The sequence below is a fragment of the Lutra lutra genome, chromosome X (assembly GCF_902655055.1).
Source record: "Lutra lutra chromosome X, mLutLut1.2, whole genome shotgun sequence".
NCBI classification, from domain to species: Eukaryota; Metazoa; Chordata; class Mammalia; order Carnivora; family Mustelidae; genus Lutra; species Lutra lutra.
Window position 1 is genome coordinate 8259406 of NC_062296.1, and position 18675 is coordinate 8278080.

Sequence of the window (18675 nt, forward strand, 5' to 3'; positions counted from 1 at the left end):
CTCTTTTCAGCAGGGAGCCTGCTTCCCTCTCACTCTCTCTGCCTGCCTCTCTGCCTACTTGTGATCTCAATCTCTCTCTGTCAAATAAATAAATAAAATCTTTAAAAAAAATAAAAATAAAAAAACCCCAAAACCAGAACACAGCCTCCATTTAGCATATGCAACCTTTCATAGTGCAGGTCCAAATGAGAAACTATCCCAAACAGGTAACTTTTCTCCAGAGAGTGTCTTAGTAGGGGGAGGCCTTAGCAAATGTCCATGTATATTGGATAGCATTTATAGATCACATTAGAAGGCTCATCTTAATAGTTGCCTTTTCATTTCCTTCCATAAAATTGAAGGGCAAGCATTTTTTTTGTCACATGGAAGAATAATGGCTTTTAACAATGGCTTTTTTTTTCCTAGGCAAAGAACTTTATTAATCTTGTTTCAAACTTTATTCCCAGGCTTCTTCAGCTTAATTAGCTGCAAAGAATGAATTGTGTATAAGCAAAAACTGAAAAGAGCTGCAGTGTCCAAGGGGTTTGGGCTTAAAAATATTAGAGATCTAGATTTTATCAGATCCATGAACAAAATTTTAAAAAGCAGTCATAATATAAAATAGCAGCTCCCAGTAACTTCCTCAAGTTTTATCTTCTCCAGAAGTTGACTCAATTCAGTTTGCTTCATTCTTGGAAGCTTCATCAAAATTCTCCACAAGATCTGGAACTTCATCATCATCATCCTCTCCGGTAGCAAGTGGTGCTTTTCCATCCACAGATTGTTTGGGCAGAGCTTCAGCCAGTCTTCTTAAACTAGTCAGACTGTCTGCACCAAGTTGGTTTAAGATACTGGGTAGCATTTCTGTCAGCTGCTTTGTCTCAGCATGGCCTGTAATGGTGAAAGTGTTCGCTGCCAGCGATGCCTGAACTTTGGGGTTGTTAAAGTGGATCACTGTTCCTTGGTTTGTGAACATATTCACTTCTTCAATACCAGAGATACTGTTTACCCCTAACTTCTTTAAGGAGAACTGAAGTTTTTTATCATCTGCTGTAGCTGTTCTATGAACCACCTTCTTCTTTCGGCGAGCAGTTCCTTTCCCACCAATGCGCACTTGTGCTTGCAGTTTGGCGAGTTTCTCCTGGTTCATGATAGTTTCTTTCATCTTGTTGGAGTGGAAATGGGACCGCGCGGGGGACTAGGGTTGGCGCTCAGGGGGTCTCGGGCGGAGCAGCTGAGATTAGGTGCACACACGCGGGGACGCAAGATGGCAGCTAGCCTAACAATGGCTTTTTGATTTGCACTAAGCCTAATCTTTTTCTGAGGAGTGCAATTATCAAGGACATCGTCACTGTTGTATTGTCCTTGAGTACTAAGTGGTGAATTTGAAGATGCTAGAAAGCTTTCTTTGCATGAAATCAAGTCTCTTGAAACGATAACAGGCAACTGTTAGTGAAATGGAGACTAAGGTCTTCTGCAAATGTTATATTCTTCCTTCATTACTACTTTATAATGGAATGCAAGAACACTGTTTTATAGTCTATGCTGAGAACAGCATGTATTGACCTCTCGTCAGAGGTCAAGACTAGACTCGACTTCAGTCTAGTGTTCTCAGTTTACTGTTGAGGTATAGTATAGCTATTGACAAGCAAAAGGAACTGCCAGAGATAGAGCATATATTATTAAAGCCGTTCATTTTCTCATCAACAGTTTATGTCTTGCTTTGGGTAATTAGTGAGGTCTTGGAAGGAATTAGTGTGGTATTTGGGAATGTGTGTGCCAAGAGAGTATACATATACTGAATTAGAAAAGAAATATACTCATTTATGAGGGGACTGAGCAATGTGAATGGTATGCACAGAGAAACTGAACTCTGAGAACATTCACATGGTTTTCCAATTATATGCATACAATTGTCCCATTTATTGCTTTTTGTCTATAAGACTGACCCAGGGTCATTATGTTTCTAATGTTATACCATTGCATATATCCAAAACTACTTCTTCATTCACCCACCATTACCCTGCATAAACTGAAGAAAAAGACTTTATTCCCACTCAGCAGCCTGGGGATATGTCAACCAGAGGATATAATTGACTAAATGGACTCAATCCATTTACATAGCCAAAATGTGTGCTGGAACAAGTAGAACTCAGGGACTAACCCAGATATGCTATTTCTAGATGATCTCAAGCATCTAGATATTCATATGATACTTAGGCATCCCAGTATTCTATCACTGGTATGTATTGTTCAAGGCTATGTTTCAACCTAATTCCATCTTCAAGCATACGTATTCACTTCAAGGTGGCTGATGATAACACACTGTCACATTTTATATGGATGTGTTGCACTCTATGGTTATGGTCTATTTCATCCCTCAGTATATTTAGGTTTCTGTCTTTTGGAAATGATTATTTCCATCGTATTTTGTGTAATCATGGTTCCAGGAGGGAATAACCTTCCCCTTAGGTGGCTCAAGTGAAACCACTTTATTTTTTTTAAAGATTTATTTATGAAAGAGAGAGAGAGAAAGAAAGGAAGAGAGAGAGAGAGAGAGAAACAATCCCAAGCAAACTCCATGCTGGGTGCAGACCCCTATGTAGGGCTAGATCCTATGACCAGGAGATCATTACCTGAGCTGAAATCAAGAGTCAAATGCCTCGCCAACTGTGCTACCTACCCAGGCACTGCAAGTGAAACCACTTTAATGAATAAACTTCCTAGAGGTGTGAGGCCAGGTTAAGAGGACTGACAATGGATGTTGAGGCCCCAGAGACTAGCAACAGAAGGAAGCCATTACCATCACTAGGGCTAGAAGAGAGGTAAGATGCTTCTATTTTTTTTTTTAATGTTCAGTTAGCCACCGTATATTACACCATTAGTTTTGGATGTAGTGTTCCATGATTCATTAGTTACATATAACACCCAGTACTCATCACAACACATGCCCTTCTTAATATCCATCACCCAGGGGCACCTGGGTGGCTCAGTGGGTTAAGCCTCTGCCTTCGGCTCAGTTCATGATCCCAGGGTGTTCGGATCGAGCCCCGCATCGGGCTCTCTGCTCCGCGGGGAACCTCCTTTCCCCTCTCTCTCTGCCTGCCTCTCTGCCTACTTGTGATCTTTGTCTGTCAAATAAATAAAATCTTTTAAAAAAATACCCATCACCCCGTTACCCCCTCTACCCACCCCCATCCCCTCTGAAACCCTCAGTTTGTTTCTCAGGGTCCACAGTCTCGCATGGTTGGTCTTCCTCTCTGATTTCTCCCCCTTTAGATTTCCCTCCCTTCCCCTAAGGTCTTCTTTGCTATTCCTTATGTTCCACATATGGGTGAAGCCATATGATAATTGTCTTTCTCTGCTTGACTTAGTTCACTTAACATAATCCCCTCCAGTTCCATCCATGTTCATGCAAATGGTGGGTGTTCATCCTTTCTGATGGCAGAGTAATACTCCATTGCATATATGGGCCACATCTTTATCCATTCATCTGTTGAAGGGCATTTTGGCTCCTTCCATATTTTGACTACTGTGGACGTTGCTGCTATGAACATTGGGGTGCATGTGTCTCTTCTTTTCACTACATCTCTCTCTTTAAGGTAAATACCTAGTAGTGCAATTTCTGGGACATAGGGTAGCTCTATCTTTAACTTTTTGAAGAACCTCCATGCTGTTTTCTGGAGTGGCTATGCCAGCTTCTGTTCCCACCAATGGTGTAAGAGGGTTCCCCTTTCTCCACATTGTTGCCAACATTTGTTGTTTCCTGTTTTCTTAATTTTTGCCATTCTAACTGGTGTAAGGTGGTATGTCATTGTGGTTTTGATTTGTATTTCCCTGATGGCTAGTGATGTTGAGCATTTTTTCATGTGTCTGATAGCCATTTGTTTGTCTTCTTTGGAGAAGTGTCTGTTCCTGTCTTCTGCCCATTTTCTGACTGGGTTATTTGTTTTTTGAGTGTTGAGTTTGAGAACTTATTTATAGATCTTGGATATTAGCCCTTTATCTGTAATGTCATTTGCAAGTATCTTCTCCTATTCCATGGGTTGCCTCTTTGTTTTGTTGACTGTTTCCTTTGCTGTACAGAAGCTTTTGATCTTGATGAAGTCCTAAAAGTTCGTTTTTATTTTTGTTTCCTTTGCCTTTGGAGACGAGTCTTGAAAGAAGTTGTTGTGGCCAATGTCAAAGAGGATACTGCCTATGTTTTCCTCTAGGATTTTGATAGATTCCTGTCTCACATTGAGCTCTCTCATCCATTTTGAGTTTATCTTTGTGTATGGTGTAAGAGAATGGTCCAGTTTCAGTCTTCTGTATGTAGCTGTTCAGTTTTCCCAGCACCACTTATTGAAGAGACTGTCTTTTTTCCATTGGATATTTTTTCCTGATTTGTCAAAGATTAGTTGACCATAGAATTGAGGGTCCATTTCTGGAGTCTCTATTTTGTTCCATTGGTCTATGTGTCTGTTTTTGTGCCAGTACCATGCTGTCTTGGTGATCACAGCTTTGCAATATAGCTTGAAATCAGGCAACATGATGACCCCAGCTTTGGTTTTCTTCTACAACATTCCCTTGGTGATTCAGGGTCCTTTCTTGTTCCATACAAATTTTAGGATTGTTTGTTCCAGCTCCCAACAAACAAGGACCCAGAGCCAGATGGCTTCCCAGAGGAATTCTACCAAACACTTGAAGAAGAAATCATACCTATTCTACTATAGCTGTTCAAAAAAATAGAAATGGATGGAAAACTTCTAAACGCGTCCTATGAGACTAGCATTACCCTAATCCCCAAACAGACAAAGACCCCATCAAAAAGGAGAATTGAAATGGAATATTACTCAGCCATCAGAAAGGATGAATACCCACCATTTGCATCAACATGGATGGAACTGGAGGGGATTATGCTAAATGATATAAGTCAAGCAGAGAAAGGCAATTATCCTATGGTTTCACTTATTTGTGGAACCTAAGGAATAGCATGGAGACATTAGGAGAAGGAAGGGAAAAACAAAGCGGGGGGAGGGGATCAGAGGGGGAGATGAACCAGGAGATACTTTGGACAACAAAGTGAGGGTTTTAGAGGGGAGGGGAGTCGGGACATGGGTGACCCTGGTGGTGGTTACTAAGGAGGGCACATATTGCATGGAGCACTGGGTGTTATATGCAAACAATGAATCATGGAACGCTATATCCAAAACTAATGATCTACTGTATGGTGACTAACATAATAAAAAAATATTTTAAAAAAGGAGAATTACAGACCAATATCACTGATGAACATGGATGCCAAAATATTCAACAAGATTCTAATCAATAGAACCCATTAAAAGGATTATTCACCACTAGGAAGTGGTATTTATTCTGGGGAAGTAAGGGTGGTTCAACATTTGCAAATCAATCAATGTGATAGAACATACCAATAAAAGAAAAGACAAAAGCCATATGACTCTCTCAATTGATGCAGAAAAAACATTTGACAAAATACAACATCCATTCCTATTGAAACTCTTCAGAGTATAGGGATCCTCAATATCATAAAAACCATCCATGAAAAACTCACAGCGGATATCATTCTCAATTTTCTCTTAAGGCCAGGAACACCACAGGGATGCCCACTCTCACCACTATTGTTCAACATAGTACTAGAAGTCCTAGCCTCAGCAACCAGACAACAAAAAGAAATAAAAGGCATCCAAATTGGCAAAGAAGTCAAATTCTCTCACTTCATAGATGACAAGATACTTTATGTGGAAAACCCAAAAGAGTCCACCCCCAAATTACTATAACTCATACAGCAATTCAGCAATGTGGGAGGATACAAAAATCAGCTGCTTTTCTATACACTAACAATATAACTGTAGAAAGAAAAATTAAGGAATAGATTCCATTTACAATAGCAACAAAAACCACAAGATACCTAGGAATAACCAAAGAGGTAAAGGATCTGTACTCTAGAAACTACAGAACACATGTGAAAAAAATTGAGGAAGACACAAAAAGATGGAAAAACATTCCATGCTTATGGATTGGAAGAATAAAGATTGTTAAAATGTCTATCCTTCACAGAGCAATCTATACTTTAAATGCCATCCTTATTAAAGTACCATTGGCTTTTTAAAGGTAAGGGTGCTTCTAGACAAAGTAACTTGCACAATGTCACACAGCAAAGAAATGACTAAGCTGGGATTTCATTGGAGGTAGATTGGCACTCAAGTTTACACGATTTACTAACCTGAACTAGTTCTTTTGCTACTTTCTTATTTTATATTAGTAGCATGATTCACTTAATAATCTAGGTAGAGATTTATTTTAATCACATACTTGCATATATAATCATACTGCTTCAGGAGATGGACAAAGTATTTTATTTTTAAAAAATTACTGATATTTCTAAAGGCTTGGTTGCTGAGAAGGACCTACGAAGGAGAGGTCACCTAGCAGGAGCTGTCATTGTAAAGAAATGCAACTACTGCCAGAGGAGTGGTGCGGAGGAAGATGTTGGGAAGAAATACTAACCTTACCTTTCTCTTCTCCTGCCCTTCAGTGTCCTGTTGGTGCCTCCGGTGGGCTAAAACCTGTCCAGCAGCCAGCCAGCAAGGGAGCAGGGCTCCATGTCCAATACACAGAACAGGCAGAAAAAGGTGTAACGCAGACCTGCAGAGGGTGAAGTGGAGGAATGGAGAACAAATCAGCATACATTTTGAGTTTACTGCCTTTGCAATTTTATCCTAACCAGTCTCCCTCCATCCACATGTGTGTCTCCATCCAATCAGAACACCATGGAGTCCAGAAAAATCAGTTCATAACAAAACAAATGAAGAAGCAAACACACAACAGCGGAAACGGACCTAAAAATACAGAGAACAGACTGATGGTAGCCAGGGATGGGGGGATGGGAGATGAGCAAAATGGGTGAAGGGGAGGGGAAGATACAGGCTTCCAGTTATAGAAGGAATAAGTCACAGGAAGAAAAGGGGCAGAGTAGGGAATATAGCCAACGGTATTGTAATAGCGTTTCATGGTGACCGATAGTAGATGGCTTGCTGTGAACACGCCATTATGCATAGACGTGTCCAATCACTATGTCGTATCCCTGAAACTCATGTAACATGATGTGTGTCAACTATACTTCAATTTAAAAAAGAAAAAAAGTGGCATCAATAAAGGTGACTGCATGGGGTAAAAAACATCTGCCTTCCTTTGCCCTCTGCTGCTCCCTCCCCTCTGCACTGAAGCTTTCTGTAGATTTGTTGCTTTTGGGACAGAGACTGCAGTCCTTACTAGGGCCTGCGGTGTTCTACTAGGTCTAGTCCCAGACTCTTCCTTCAGTCTTTCTTGCATTCAGCTCCCTCTAGCATGACTGATTTTCTTTGCTTCCTGCCTAATTCTGAATCTTTGAAATGTTGCTCCTTCCTCCTGGAATATTATTCCTGCTTTTCCCTGTCTCCTAGTCAATGTTTCTTCATCCCTCATATTTCATCCTAAAAGGCACTTCCACATGGAAGCCTTCACATAATTCCTAGATCCAGTTAGCTACCCAATTTTATACATTTTGCTTATCTCGTGTATATTTTCTTCATTGAATAGTCTCAGTTTAAAATTCTACTCTTATCCATTTGATGATTCGCTTGATTTCCATCTCTTCTACTACATAATAAGCACCATGAAGCAAGGAATCTATCTGGTTTTGTTCACCATTGGATCGCAGGCCCTAACTCAGCACTTGCGAGTGATAGGCTTTCAAGAAATAGTCATAGTGTTGAAAGACATATGGGTACACGTGAAACTAATATAACACTGTATATTAACTCTACCGGAATTAACAATCTTTTAAAGGACACACTGTGTGGGGGCACCTGGGTGATTCAGTCTGCTAAATGCCTGACTCTTTGATCTCAGCTCAGGTCTATGATCTCAGGGTCATGAGTTCAAGTCCCATGTTGGGCTCCAGGCTGGGTGTGGAGACTACTTAAAAAAAAAGGAAGAAAGAAAGAAAGAAAACCTACAAAAGACACACTGTGCACCTCAACCGCAGTTCCGGATGTTAATACCAGATAAGATGCATGCATTAGAATGTGTGGGTTCTTGATCCATTGTGAATTTATTACTCAGTTCTCTGTGCAGGAAAACACACAACAAGATAGTCACAGTTTATATTGGCTCTTCATGTGTCTTGCAATTAAAGCAATCTTTTTTATTTGTATTTTCAGGTTATGTCCTTGAAATGTCTGAGCTAAAAATCATTGCTGGCATTATTATGCATCATAGAAATTGTGTTTCTGTCTAAGAAATAAAAAATAAATGTCTCTGAAAACTATGTTTAAAAACCACCTTTTTACTATCTTGCATTTTTCTTCCCATAAAAGTCACATTATCCTGGTCATGAAAAAGAATGCAGTTGCCAGGAAAAAGGTGTGAGTGTGAATGCATAATATTTAAAATTATTCAAAGTAAATGTTCTTTCAGAGAGGAAAATTGTTATATCAGGAGGAATGCTGTCTGCTTCCTAAGAGACCATTCTAAACAAATAATTATAAACCACATTTTTGATGTGGCCTATGAAGTTCTGGATGGCAGAATATTTTTGTAATTGGCTTAGCTGTGTTCAGGGACACATGACTTCGGCCCTGTTGCCACATCCCTTATTAAGGCCGTTGTTACACAGGCAACAGGGAATATATGTGAGGGAAATACCTTATAATTTTGTTGAATTAATTTAGTCAGTGCCAGTTATTTTTAACATTCCAAGGAGCAAAGAGAAAGGCGTAACTCCTTCAGTGTGCCTATTGGAATGGGGAGTGAGGTGGCGCATGCAAATGAGAGAATGTGCAGGAAGTGCCTAGCTTGATGAGAATAAATACGATGTAATATCACACAGTAGACACTTTGTAAATATGAGTTCCCTTTCTCTCTATTTATTGAGGTACTCAAGTTGTCAGGGAAACACTGATTACAAAAGCTTCTGTATTTCTACAAATAACACCGTAGGCACACAGCCAGAGTGTAACCACAGGACCATGGCCAGAGGGAACTTATGGCCAAGTGTCTAAAGAAAACTCAGAGATTAGATAGTTTCCAAGTGAAGTTTAGGAGAAGGTACTTCTTGGACCTGGGAATGCCTGGCTTTAAAATTGTATCTTTCATTCATCACTGGTATCAAAGACTGAATTCCTAAATCGGCAGTAATGGCTCCTTAGGCAATGTCATTGCTTTTTGTTAAATATTTTAATTTATAGGGAAAAATGGAGATCATTTGTTAAATTATTAATTTTGTTGGAAAAAAAAGAACAGATCCTGAAATTGCTGACTTGAGATAACTAGAAAAGGCTATATAGATCTAAACCTTGGCTTTGAGATTGATGGGTTTATACTACTTTTGCCAAAGGGCAAAGTTTGCTTTAAAAATATGGGAAGAAATTAAGGAAATAATGTGTTGTGCTAACTGTTTATGTAACTTCTATTTGGATTGACAAAGGTTGTAATTTCAATTTAACTATCACCTGAATCACTGAATGGGACCCCCCCCCCATATAGCATTATCAACAAAGCCCATCCCCAAAAAGATAAAAACAGAAATAAAACCAAAGCAAGCTCACCTTTTCCAATCCCAAGGGGATGAACGCTTTGCCAGTGCAGGCTAAGTTGAGGACTGACAGTAAATATAAGCCTATAGTTAAAAAGCAAAGATGGGAATAAAAGCTATCAGCCAAGAAATACTTTGTTTTACCGCCACCAAATCTACCATGCTTTTCTATGTGTACCTATATATTTTGCCTCCTACTTCCCACTAAAATGGAAGGCACAACTCTGCAATGAATTAGTGCTACATGTTGAGTTTTGGCCATCAGCATGTGACCAATGGGATATGGACCAAGGCAGTTAGGAGTCTGTACATTCTCCACATGCCTTCTCTCTCCAACCTCAATGGCTGTAAGTGATAGATTTGTAGATGGCATTGTTACAACTTGCAAGGAGCATAGATCCTGACTCACTGACTGGAGAGTAGTCTGACCCTGTCATGTTACTATACATATTACTACGACATGAGTGACAAGCCTTTGTTGAGTAAGGCCAGTGAGTATTCATTACCACAGCATAGGATTTACCATTCTAGCCTGTTCTAATGAATATAGATGGCAATGGGTTTTGTCAGCTTTTCAATGATTTCATAAATTTTCAAGAACTACTATATGATGCATGCTTGGCTTTGCTCTTCTGTATGTCAGCTTTTCCTTAAGTTTAGCTCTGCATTTTTCTCTATATTGATCATATCCCTTAAAAAAAGGTAATGGCATGGTAGGGTTATGGACATTGGGGAAGGTATGTGCTATGGTGAGTGCTATGAAGTGTGTAAACCTGGCGATTCACAGACCTGTACCTCTGGGGCTAATAATACATTATATGTTTATAAAAAAAATTTAAAAAAAGGTAATGGCATTGAAAATAATTTAATTTGGTTTTAATCCAGCATTTTCCAAAGTGTTTTTCAAGAAGCACTACTTTTGGGAGATATTAATATGTATACCCGAACAGAATTTCCAAGCCTTTATAATTTTGGAAAATATTACATTCTATAGATCTATCTTGGAGACACTTGGCATATATTTTCATATTAAAGGCTCTGAGCAGAAGTGCAAGGTTACTTTTTCCCAGGTGTTTCTACATTTGTTGACTGTTAATTTCTTTCCTGCAAACATTTCTTAGAAGTAGTTCCATTTGTGGGATGCCTGGCTGGCTCAGTTAATAGACCATGTGACTCTTGATCTCAGGGTTGTTGAGTTCCAGCCCCAAACTGGGTGTAGAGATTACTTAAAAATAAAAAATCTCCCCTGGGGCTAATAATACATTATATGTTAATAAAAAATAAAAAGTAAAAAAAATAAATCTTTTTAAAAAAGATTTATTTATTTTACTCTAAAGAGGGGGCAAGGGGCAGAGGAAGAGAGAGAATCTTAAGCAGACTCCCTGCTGAGCGCAGAGCCCATTGTGGAGCTCAGTCTCACAACCCTGAGATCATGAGTCCTGAAACCAAGAGTTGGATGCTCAATGGACTGAGCCACCCAGGAGACCCTTGAAAATAAAAAGTCTCAAAAAAAAGTAGTTCCATTTGTTGAAAAGTAGTTATAGAGATAGCCTGAGGGAAAAAAGTCCTGTAATTTCACTTAGAAAGATAAATTTTCACCAAAAGAACATTGCATTGGTCAGAAGTCTACTAAAGAAACATAACCAATAGTTAAATGGGTGTATTAGTTTCCTAGGGTGGTTGTTAAGGTGACCAAAAAATGAATGACTTGAAAAAGCAAAAATAGTCTTTTCACACTTCTGGAAAGGCTAGAACTTTGAATCCAAGGTGTCAGCGAGGTCATGCTCCCTCTAAATGCTATAGGGAAGAATCTTTCCTTAGCTCTTCTGGCTTCTGGGGGTTGCTGACAATCCTTGATATTCCTTGGCTTTCTTCTCTTTGTCTTTTCTGTGTCTTCATACCTCCCTCTCCTCACAGGGGCACTGGTCATTGAATTTAAGGCCCATCCTAATTCAATATGACCTCATCTTCATTTAATTACACCAGTAAAGACCCTAGTTCTGAAAAACTTGACATTCAGAGTATAGGAGATTGGAAACGAGGACCTCAACATATCATTTTGAGGACACAACTCAAACTCCAATAGCAGGAAATATTTTTCATCTAAATATCTATCTATCAATCAAAAAATTGGCTTATGCAATTGTAGCATCTGGCTAGGCAAGTCAGAAATATGTAGGGCAGGCCGGCAGGCTGGAAACTCTTGGGCAGGAGCTGAAACTATCATCCGCAGGCAGAATTTCTTCTTCATGTAAACCCCAGTTTTACTCTGATAGCCTTTTAACTGATTGCATGAGACCCCCACACACTATCAAGGGTAATTCACTTTATTGCAAGTAAATTGACTGTAGATGTTAAACACATCTATAAAATGCCTTCACAGCAACATTGAGCTTAGTGTTTGATTAAATAACTAGGTACTACAGCTTAGCCAAGTCGACACAGAAAACTAACCATCAAACATAAAATTGTCAGATCAGGAAACTCCTGATGTTCTAGCACATTCTAAAGCTCTTAGGCACATAAAAGCTTCCTTTTCTTCTTAATTAACAAATTTTTCTTGGGTTACCTTGATCAGCCATGGATAATCATTATGAGTCCTGTCTCTGAATGAAAGGGAGAATTGACGTGATACAACTTAATTGTTCAGAACTAACTTAATTTTAAGAACTTAAACATAATGCCTATTTGGCTGTCTTGAAATCTTTACTTTGAAGTGATCTTAGAGAGTACCTAAGCTATTATTCTTACTTTCTCAATGGGCAAACTGGCCCAGTTTGGATAAGCACCTTCTCCTCTTTTTGCTGACAGGCTCAGACCCAACCTGAGGTAACAACCCAGTCCAGTTCTTTTTCCACTGTGGGTCTCAGATAAACCCAATGGCTTTCTTCTTCCAGTCATTCTACTGTAGGAACATGTGTGTGCTGAGAAATTCCCTGTGCCCCTCTCCCAGGACAGAGAGCTCAACTGCCAGGTGCCGTCCATGCTGCTGGAGAGGAAGATACATGGGCAGGAGGGCACGTCACCCAGCAGAATTCTTTTCTTGCCTCAGACCTTCCAGGACCCTCCTTAAATATGGGTCGTGTCTTTCATTGGCATTACATTTGGAACTCAATTTTTAGTCACTCCTGGTACACAAGGTTGGCTTGCCTCTGAATTTCGATGACACTGTATGTATTGATATCCTAGGTGACATGTCTGCATAAATACATGAAGATGGGAACAGCAAAGGTCATAACTTTTCCTATTACTGAAGATAAAATTTAATGAGCTAGATCACAGGCTGCTTTAAGAACGGCCGTTCCAGGTTAATGGGGCTCTGCCACTGAAGCCAATTACACTTGGTACAATTACATCCTATTCTAATAGCTGTAAGTCAGGGTTACACAAAGATTCTGTCTCTGGGTAATTACTAGCTAGGAAGCAGGTGAGGGGAAACTAAGCAAATTGTCACTGATCATACAAGAGACACACAGAAAGCACAGAGCTTGTAGCTATTCCGGGTGCGTGTGGGTCATCTGTTGCTAAGAAGGAGCTGGCTTCGCAGTCAGAAAGCCCTCTTCTTCTAGCACTGACCAAAAGGATATGTGATTTCAAAGACGCTTTTAGAAAAGTAGCTGAAAAGTGAATAGTAGGAGAGGGGGAGGAAGAACTCAGAAAGCCCTTCTCTATTGAAACTGTTTCCCTGAGGATTGGAAAAGATGTAGTGGGCTGATATTATTAATTTCTTCCAACCTAAATACAGGGGAGTGTTACCAAAACCCAGAATGATATTGTAAAATTTTAACAAACAGACCTCAAAGATTGACTTAATAAAAGACCTCCTTTAAATTCTCCGCTAGCCTCACCCTGGTGCCTATTTACAAGGCCTTTCTTGCGCATGGCTAAAAGGGGTCCATTGAAGAGTCTTCTGACAATTGAAGATCCATCAGAAATATAGATGAAAACACTTCGAAATTTCAAAGTTACAGAATTTTCCTATGATCTCACGGATCGCTTTGCACACTATTGATTTTTGAAAAGCCTTCGAGGAACCAACACACCTTCTCTGAGTGAAACACATGTGTTCAGGTTATCAGTGAATAAATATTTAAAGATCCAAGGGAGTGGGGGGTAATGTTTCCTTTCTGAAAGCACCGGTGACATTTATCGGAACTGTGGGAAAGTCATTACAGACAAGGGCAGCTGTATTTCTGCGTGCTGCCTTTTGAGTAGAATGATGTTTATAAGGGAATGAGTATTAAGTAAATGACACAAGCAAAGTCAATTTTTCAAAATGTTCTTTGTTTCCAAGAGGTTAAAGATTAAAAAAAGTAATTCCTAATATTGGTTGTTCAGACCACAATTGGAAAGACTTCCAGAATGACTCAAGATTTTTTAAAAAAATCCTTTCAAAGTAATGAGGTAATCTGTGGTAGAGTAGAAACAAAGAGAAGTGAGGGAGTAGGTGGTACAGTGTGGAGGCAGATCCTGTCCTCTTTCTGCTGCTTGCCCTGAGATTAAAGTTTGGTGATATTGCTCTTTTTGTCATTAGAAGAGAAGGAGGAGGTTTTTCAGTAATTGTATATTCATTCTGTCCCTTTTCTCTCTCTAAACAAAACTAATTTCTCTAGATTTTTTTTTACAATCTCCAAAATGTCATTTGTTTTTACTCCTTGTTTAAGATTGCTATCCTTTTCTTGGTTATCTTCCTCAGGGACTCTCCTTAAAGAATTAAATTGTGTAAGTATGCTTAATAACTTGGAAGAGACTTCAGTCATCCCTATCAAAACTGCCTCGTAGAATTGCCCTTTGGTGACAACCCCCACCCCCACCAAGAGCCCTAAATAAACCAAAGGACAGAATACTTTTCCATTTTTCTTCTAGTTCTTTCACTATTCAGTTGTATGTATCATCTCAGTAAGGGAGAAAACCCCACTGAAAGTATATTGCATTTGAGTTACCCCAGAAATGATGCAGCCATCCTTACTTCATAGATCCAATGCCGATCTATGTTGGATAATTGCAGTGTTCTGAATGTGCTGATTCTCTATGAAGGCAAACAGATATTCTTCTTTAATATTTAAATGACTGTGGCTATTTGGAGAACATAATGGTCAGCCCGGTCATTCACATAAGTGCTGGACAGTAGAGGAGAGAAAACAGGAGAAGACCTACTTAAAAAAAAAAAAAAAAAGAAACATATATACTAGTGGTTTGTCCTAATACTAACAGGTTCGCATTAGAGACAAGACCAAACAAAGTCACAAAGGAATGACCTTCTCACTGGCAGAATTAAACTTTCTTAAAGTGGACTTCAAGTATCACCCAGATCCATTCCTTACTCAAGAATGGTCCACAAAGCAGAAGGCAAAAGCACATCAGCTTTGGGGACATCTGGGTGGCTCGGTCAGTTAAGTGTCTGCCTTCGGCTCTGGTCATGATCCCAGGGTCCTGGGATCGAGCCCCATATTGGGCTCAGTGGGGAGTCTGCTTCTCCCTCTGCCTCTGCCCCACTCATGTGCTCTTGCTCTCTCTCTCTCAAATAAATAAAAATATTTAAGAAAAAAGAAAGGCAAAATTTCAAGCTTCACCTCAGACCTACTGAATCAGAATCTGCATTTTATCTAGTGATTTATAAGTACATTAAAGCTTAAAAAGCACTGCCCCAGACACAACAGACCATGAGGTTCTAGGGTCTACTTGCGTTATAATTTCTCTAAAAGAACATTTCAGACTTTCCAGATTCAATTCCAGATTCAGTTTCATGAACCTTCCAATAGGTCCGTTCTCTGTTTTGTCTCTGTATTCTGGGCAGTGAGAGCCATTAGTGGTAAATGACTACTAAGGACAGGATGGCCTTTAGTGGAACAAACACTAAGCTTGGCGTCAAAGAGAATTATGTTCAATTCCTGACTCACCACTAGCTGTGTGAACTTGAACAGGATGCTTTAGCTCTTTAGTTGTCATTTCTCTCACTTACAAAATTGGGTTAATACTACTGGTGTCACAGATTTGTTAAGAGAACGGACTGAGATGACGCAAGCAGAGTGCTTAAATAAATCTCTAAGTTTGATCTCTTGCCTGAGGACCATCTCTACATTTCCGCCCAGAGCCTCGATATGAACTTCCCTTCTTTGATTCATTCTGTAGTTTGTTGCCTCAAAAATATTAGGCAACTTCGCATTAGTTATATTCTTATATTTGAGGCTCACATTTCCTCAAAGCAACAACCTCTTAGGCCTCACCACAGACTCAACATGATAATTTAGGTGAAACAATTTTTCCCAAGCCTCACTGCAATTAGAGAACCCCAGAGTTGTTTCATGACCATCTGTCAAACTGTGACTTGGAAAGCGCTGAATCCCGTATCACAAACTAATTGATCCAAAGGACTCTTCTCATTTAGATTGCTGGACGACTGGTCCGTGTTTGCCCAGCACAAGCCTAGTTTACTCTTGTTTATCCAGGTGTGATCATTAATACCCTCAATTTCACTTTAAAAGAGGTCTCCTAGCTTGTGTGAGACATTACACAGTCAGCTATAAGCAGATGACTTTGGCTTTCCAAAGCTAAGCAGAAAGTGTGGAAGAAACGTTACACGGGTTCCCTTGCTTTGCCTGAGCAGTTCTTCAAAAAGTTGCTTCTGATAGAGAACCCTGTATATTGCATCGGGCTTCCCAATCCTATGCGTGGTCTGCTGACTCTCTGTTGGCATTCAGGACCCTTTTACGTTCTGCCCTGTAGCATCCCCTCGATTGCACAGGATGCAAACTTGGGATCTCCCAGCTGAGTTCCACAGAGTCTTAGATGCCATGCTAACATGCACTGGCATGAGCTTTGGGGCGCAAATGAGAAGCACAGGTACCTTTGCCACTTCTTCTGCAAGTGGCAAGCAGACTCTGGGATCAAATTTGTGATCGCGTTGCGATTTCAAACAGAGGGTGTTTTTTCATTGCACGCTCTGCATCTCCCAGCCACGTAAGCGGCTTTGAGGCTGAAGGTGATCTGTGAGGTTGGTAGTGACTTCCTGCAGATCCCTAACCCCGGGCAGCAGCATCTCTCTAAGCCACTGCTTGCCTGTCCCTGCCTTATTCCTGCCAGGGCTTTGTAGTTTGCTTGCTTATTGATGTTCTAACACATCTATTGAGCTATAATTGATCTAATTAACCCTCTCCCTCCTCTTTGTCCCCCAGCCCCGGGCAGCTAATGATCTGCTTTCTGTCACTATAGATTAGTTTACATTTTTAAGTTTTATATACAAATGGAATCTTACAGCATGTACTCTGTTTTGTGTGGCTTCTTTCACTCACCTTAATGTTTTTTTGAGATTCATCAATGTTGCTGCACATATCAGATTTCATTACTCTGTATTACTGAATGGCATTCCATTCTATGAAAACACCTTATTCACCCACACAACCCATCGATGGACATTTGCACTCATTTTGTTTCCAGTTTCAGTTATTACAAATAAATCTACTAGGAACCTCCCTACAATTCTTTGTAGAGACATGTTTTCATTGCCCTTGAATAAATAATTTAAGATCGCAGTGGCTGGCTCTTTTTCGTGGCACTTCAAAGGCAGCGGGCTGTTGGGACAAAGCTGAACACTCTTTGCCAGCTCCTAGCTGCCAGAAACTAAAGTGGATGATGAACATAAACTTTGTATCTTATTTGAGAAATGTACGGTTACAGAAGTTGCTATTGATGCTCCAGGAAAAATGGAAGGTTCCATGGTCTGAATGGTCTGAATCTGTGGTGGCAATGACAAGCAAGCCTCCTACAGGAATCGGGGTGTCTTGACCCATGGCCATGTCTGGCTGTTGCTGAGTAATGGGCATTCCTACTACAGACCAAGTAGGACTAGAGAAAGAAAGTCTGGGGTTGCTCTACAGATGTTAGTGTTTTCAATTTGGTCATTGTAAAAAAAAGGGGGGGGGGAGAAGGATATTCCTGGACTCATGGATACTACTGTGCCTCATCACCTGGGGCCCAAAAGAGCTAGCAGAATGTGCAAATTTTTCAATCTCTCTAAAGAAGATGATGTCCATGAGTATGTTGTGAGAAATGTCCTAAACAAAGAAGGTAAGAAACCTAGAACTAAAGCACTTAAGATTCAGCACCTTGTTACTCCACATGTCCTCCAACACAAACATCTGTGTACTGCTCTGAAGAAACAATACACTAAGAAAAATAAGGAAGAGGCTACAGACTATACTAAACTTTTGGCCAAGAGAATGAAGGAAGCCCAAGAAAAATACCAGCAACAAATTGCCAAGAGATGGAGGCAGTCCTCTCTGAGAGCTTCTATCTCTAAGTCTGAGTCTAGTCAAAAATGAGATTTTCTAGAGTAACAAATAAATAAGATCAGAAATTTTTTAAAAAAAGAGTGCAATGGCTGGATCACAGGGAGGTTTGTTCAACTTTTGTAGAAACTACCAGTTTTCCAAAGTGATTGCACTATTTTATAGTGATTGTACCATTGTCTATGATTTCTAGTTGCTTTGCGTCTTCACCAATGTCTGTAACTGTCTTTTTAATTGTATCTATTCTAATAGGAGAGAAGTAGGATGATCCACAATGCCATGAAGACTTAAAAATGGCCACATTAACCTGGAGGGGTCTTAGGTAAGAGATACAAAGTACTAGGTAATGGTGAAGGGTGAGAGAGAAGAGAATGAATCATGGAATAGTGGTGGCCATGGGGAATGACTTGGAGAAAATACCCTCTCCTTGCTTTGTGAGCCTCCAGAATTGAATGAGGAGTGATGAGGAAGGTTAATAGGTCAGTGTGAGAATGCTCTCTAGAGGGTTAAAGAAAACCCCTTTCGTCCAACCAGAGAACCTTAGCCTCCCCAGAATCACACCCACAGAGGTGTTAAGAGTGGTACTTGGTGATTTCAAAGCCATATCATGCCTTCCCCTGTATCTGCCATGCTATATTGATGTCCAAAGAGGTGCTCAGTGACGTCTAATGTGCCCAAACCACCACTGGCTGGGTAGTGCTTAGCTGATCAATCAAACTGAAGAGCGTGACTCCTCATTCCTGGGCACGGTACATATAGGCAGGTCAGAGGCTCTGGGTTAGGCTGGTTCTTGCCTTCATCATGGCTAAGGTAACCAGGGAAACACAG

The 18675-nt window shown here is 40.1% G+C and overlaps 1 protein-coding gene and 1 pseudogene across 1 annotated transcript; one reads left to right on the top strand and one right to left on the bottom strand.

Annotated features, from left to right (window-relative positions):
- Positions 1-598: 598 nt before the first annotated feature.
- LOC125091774 (transcription factor BTF3-like) lies at positions 599-1176 on the bottom strand. The gene has a single exon (XM_047715744.1). It carries the CDS (start codon positions 1142-1144, stop codon positions 656-658), a length of 489 nt encoding a protein of 162 aa, XP_047571700.1. The 5' UTR covers positions 1145-1176; the 3' UTR covers positions 599-655.
- A 15185-nt stretch (positions 1177-16361) lies between these two features.
- On the top strand, positions 16362-17858 carry LOC125092210 (40S ribosomal protein S6-like; annotated as a pseudogene).
- The last annotated feature ends 817 nt before the right edge of the window (positions 17859-18675 follow it).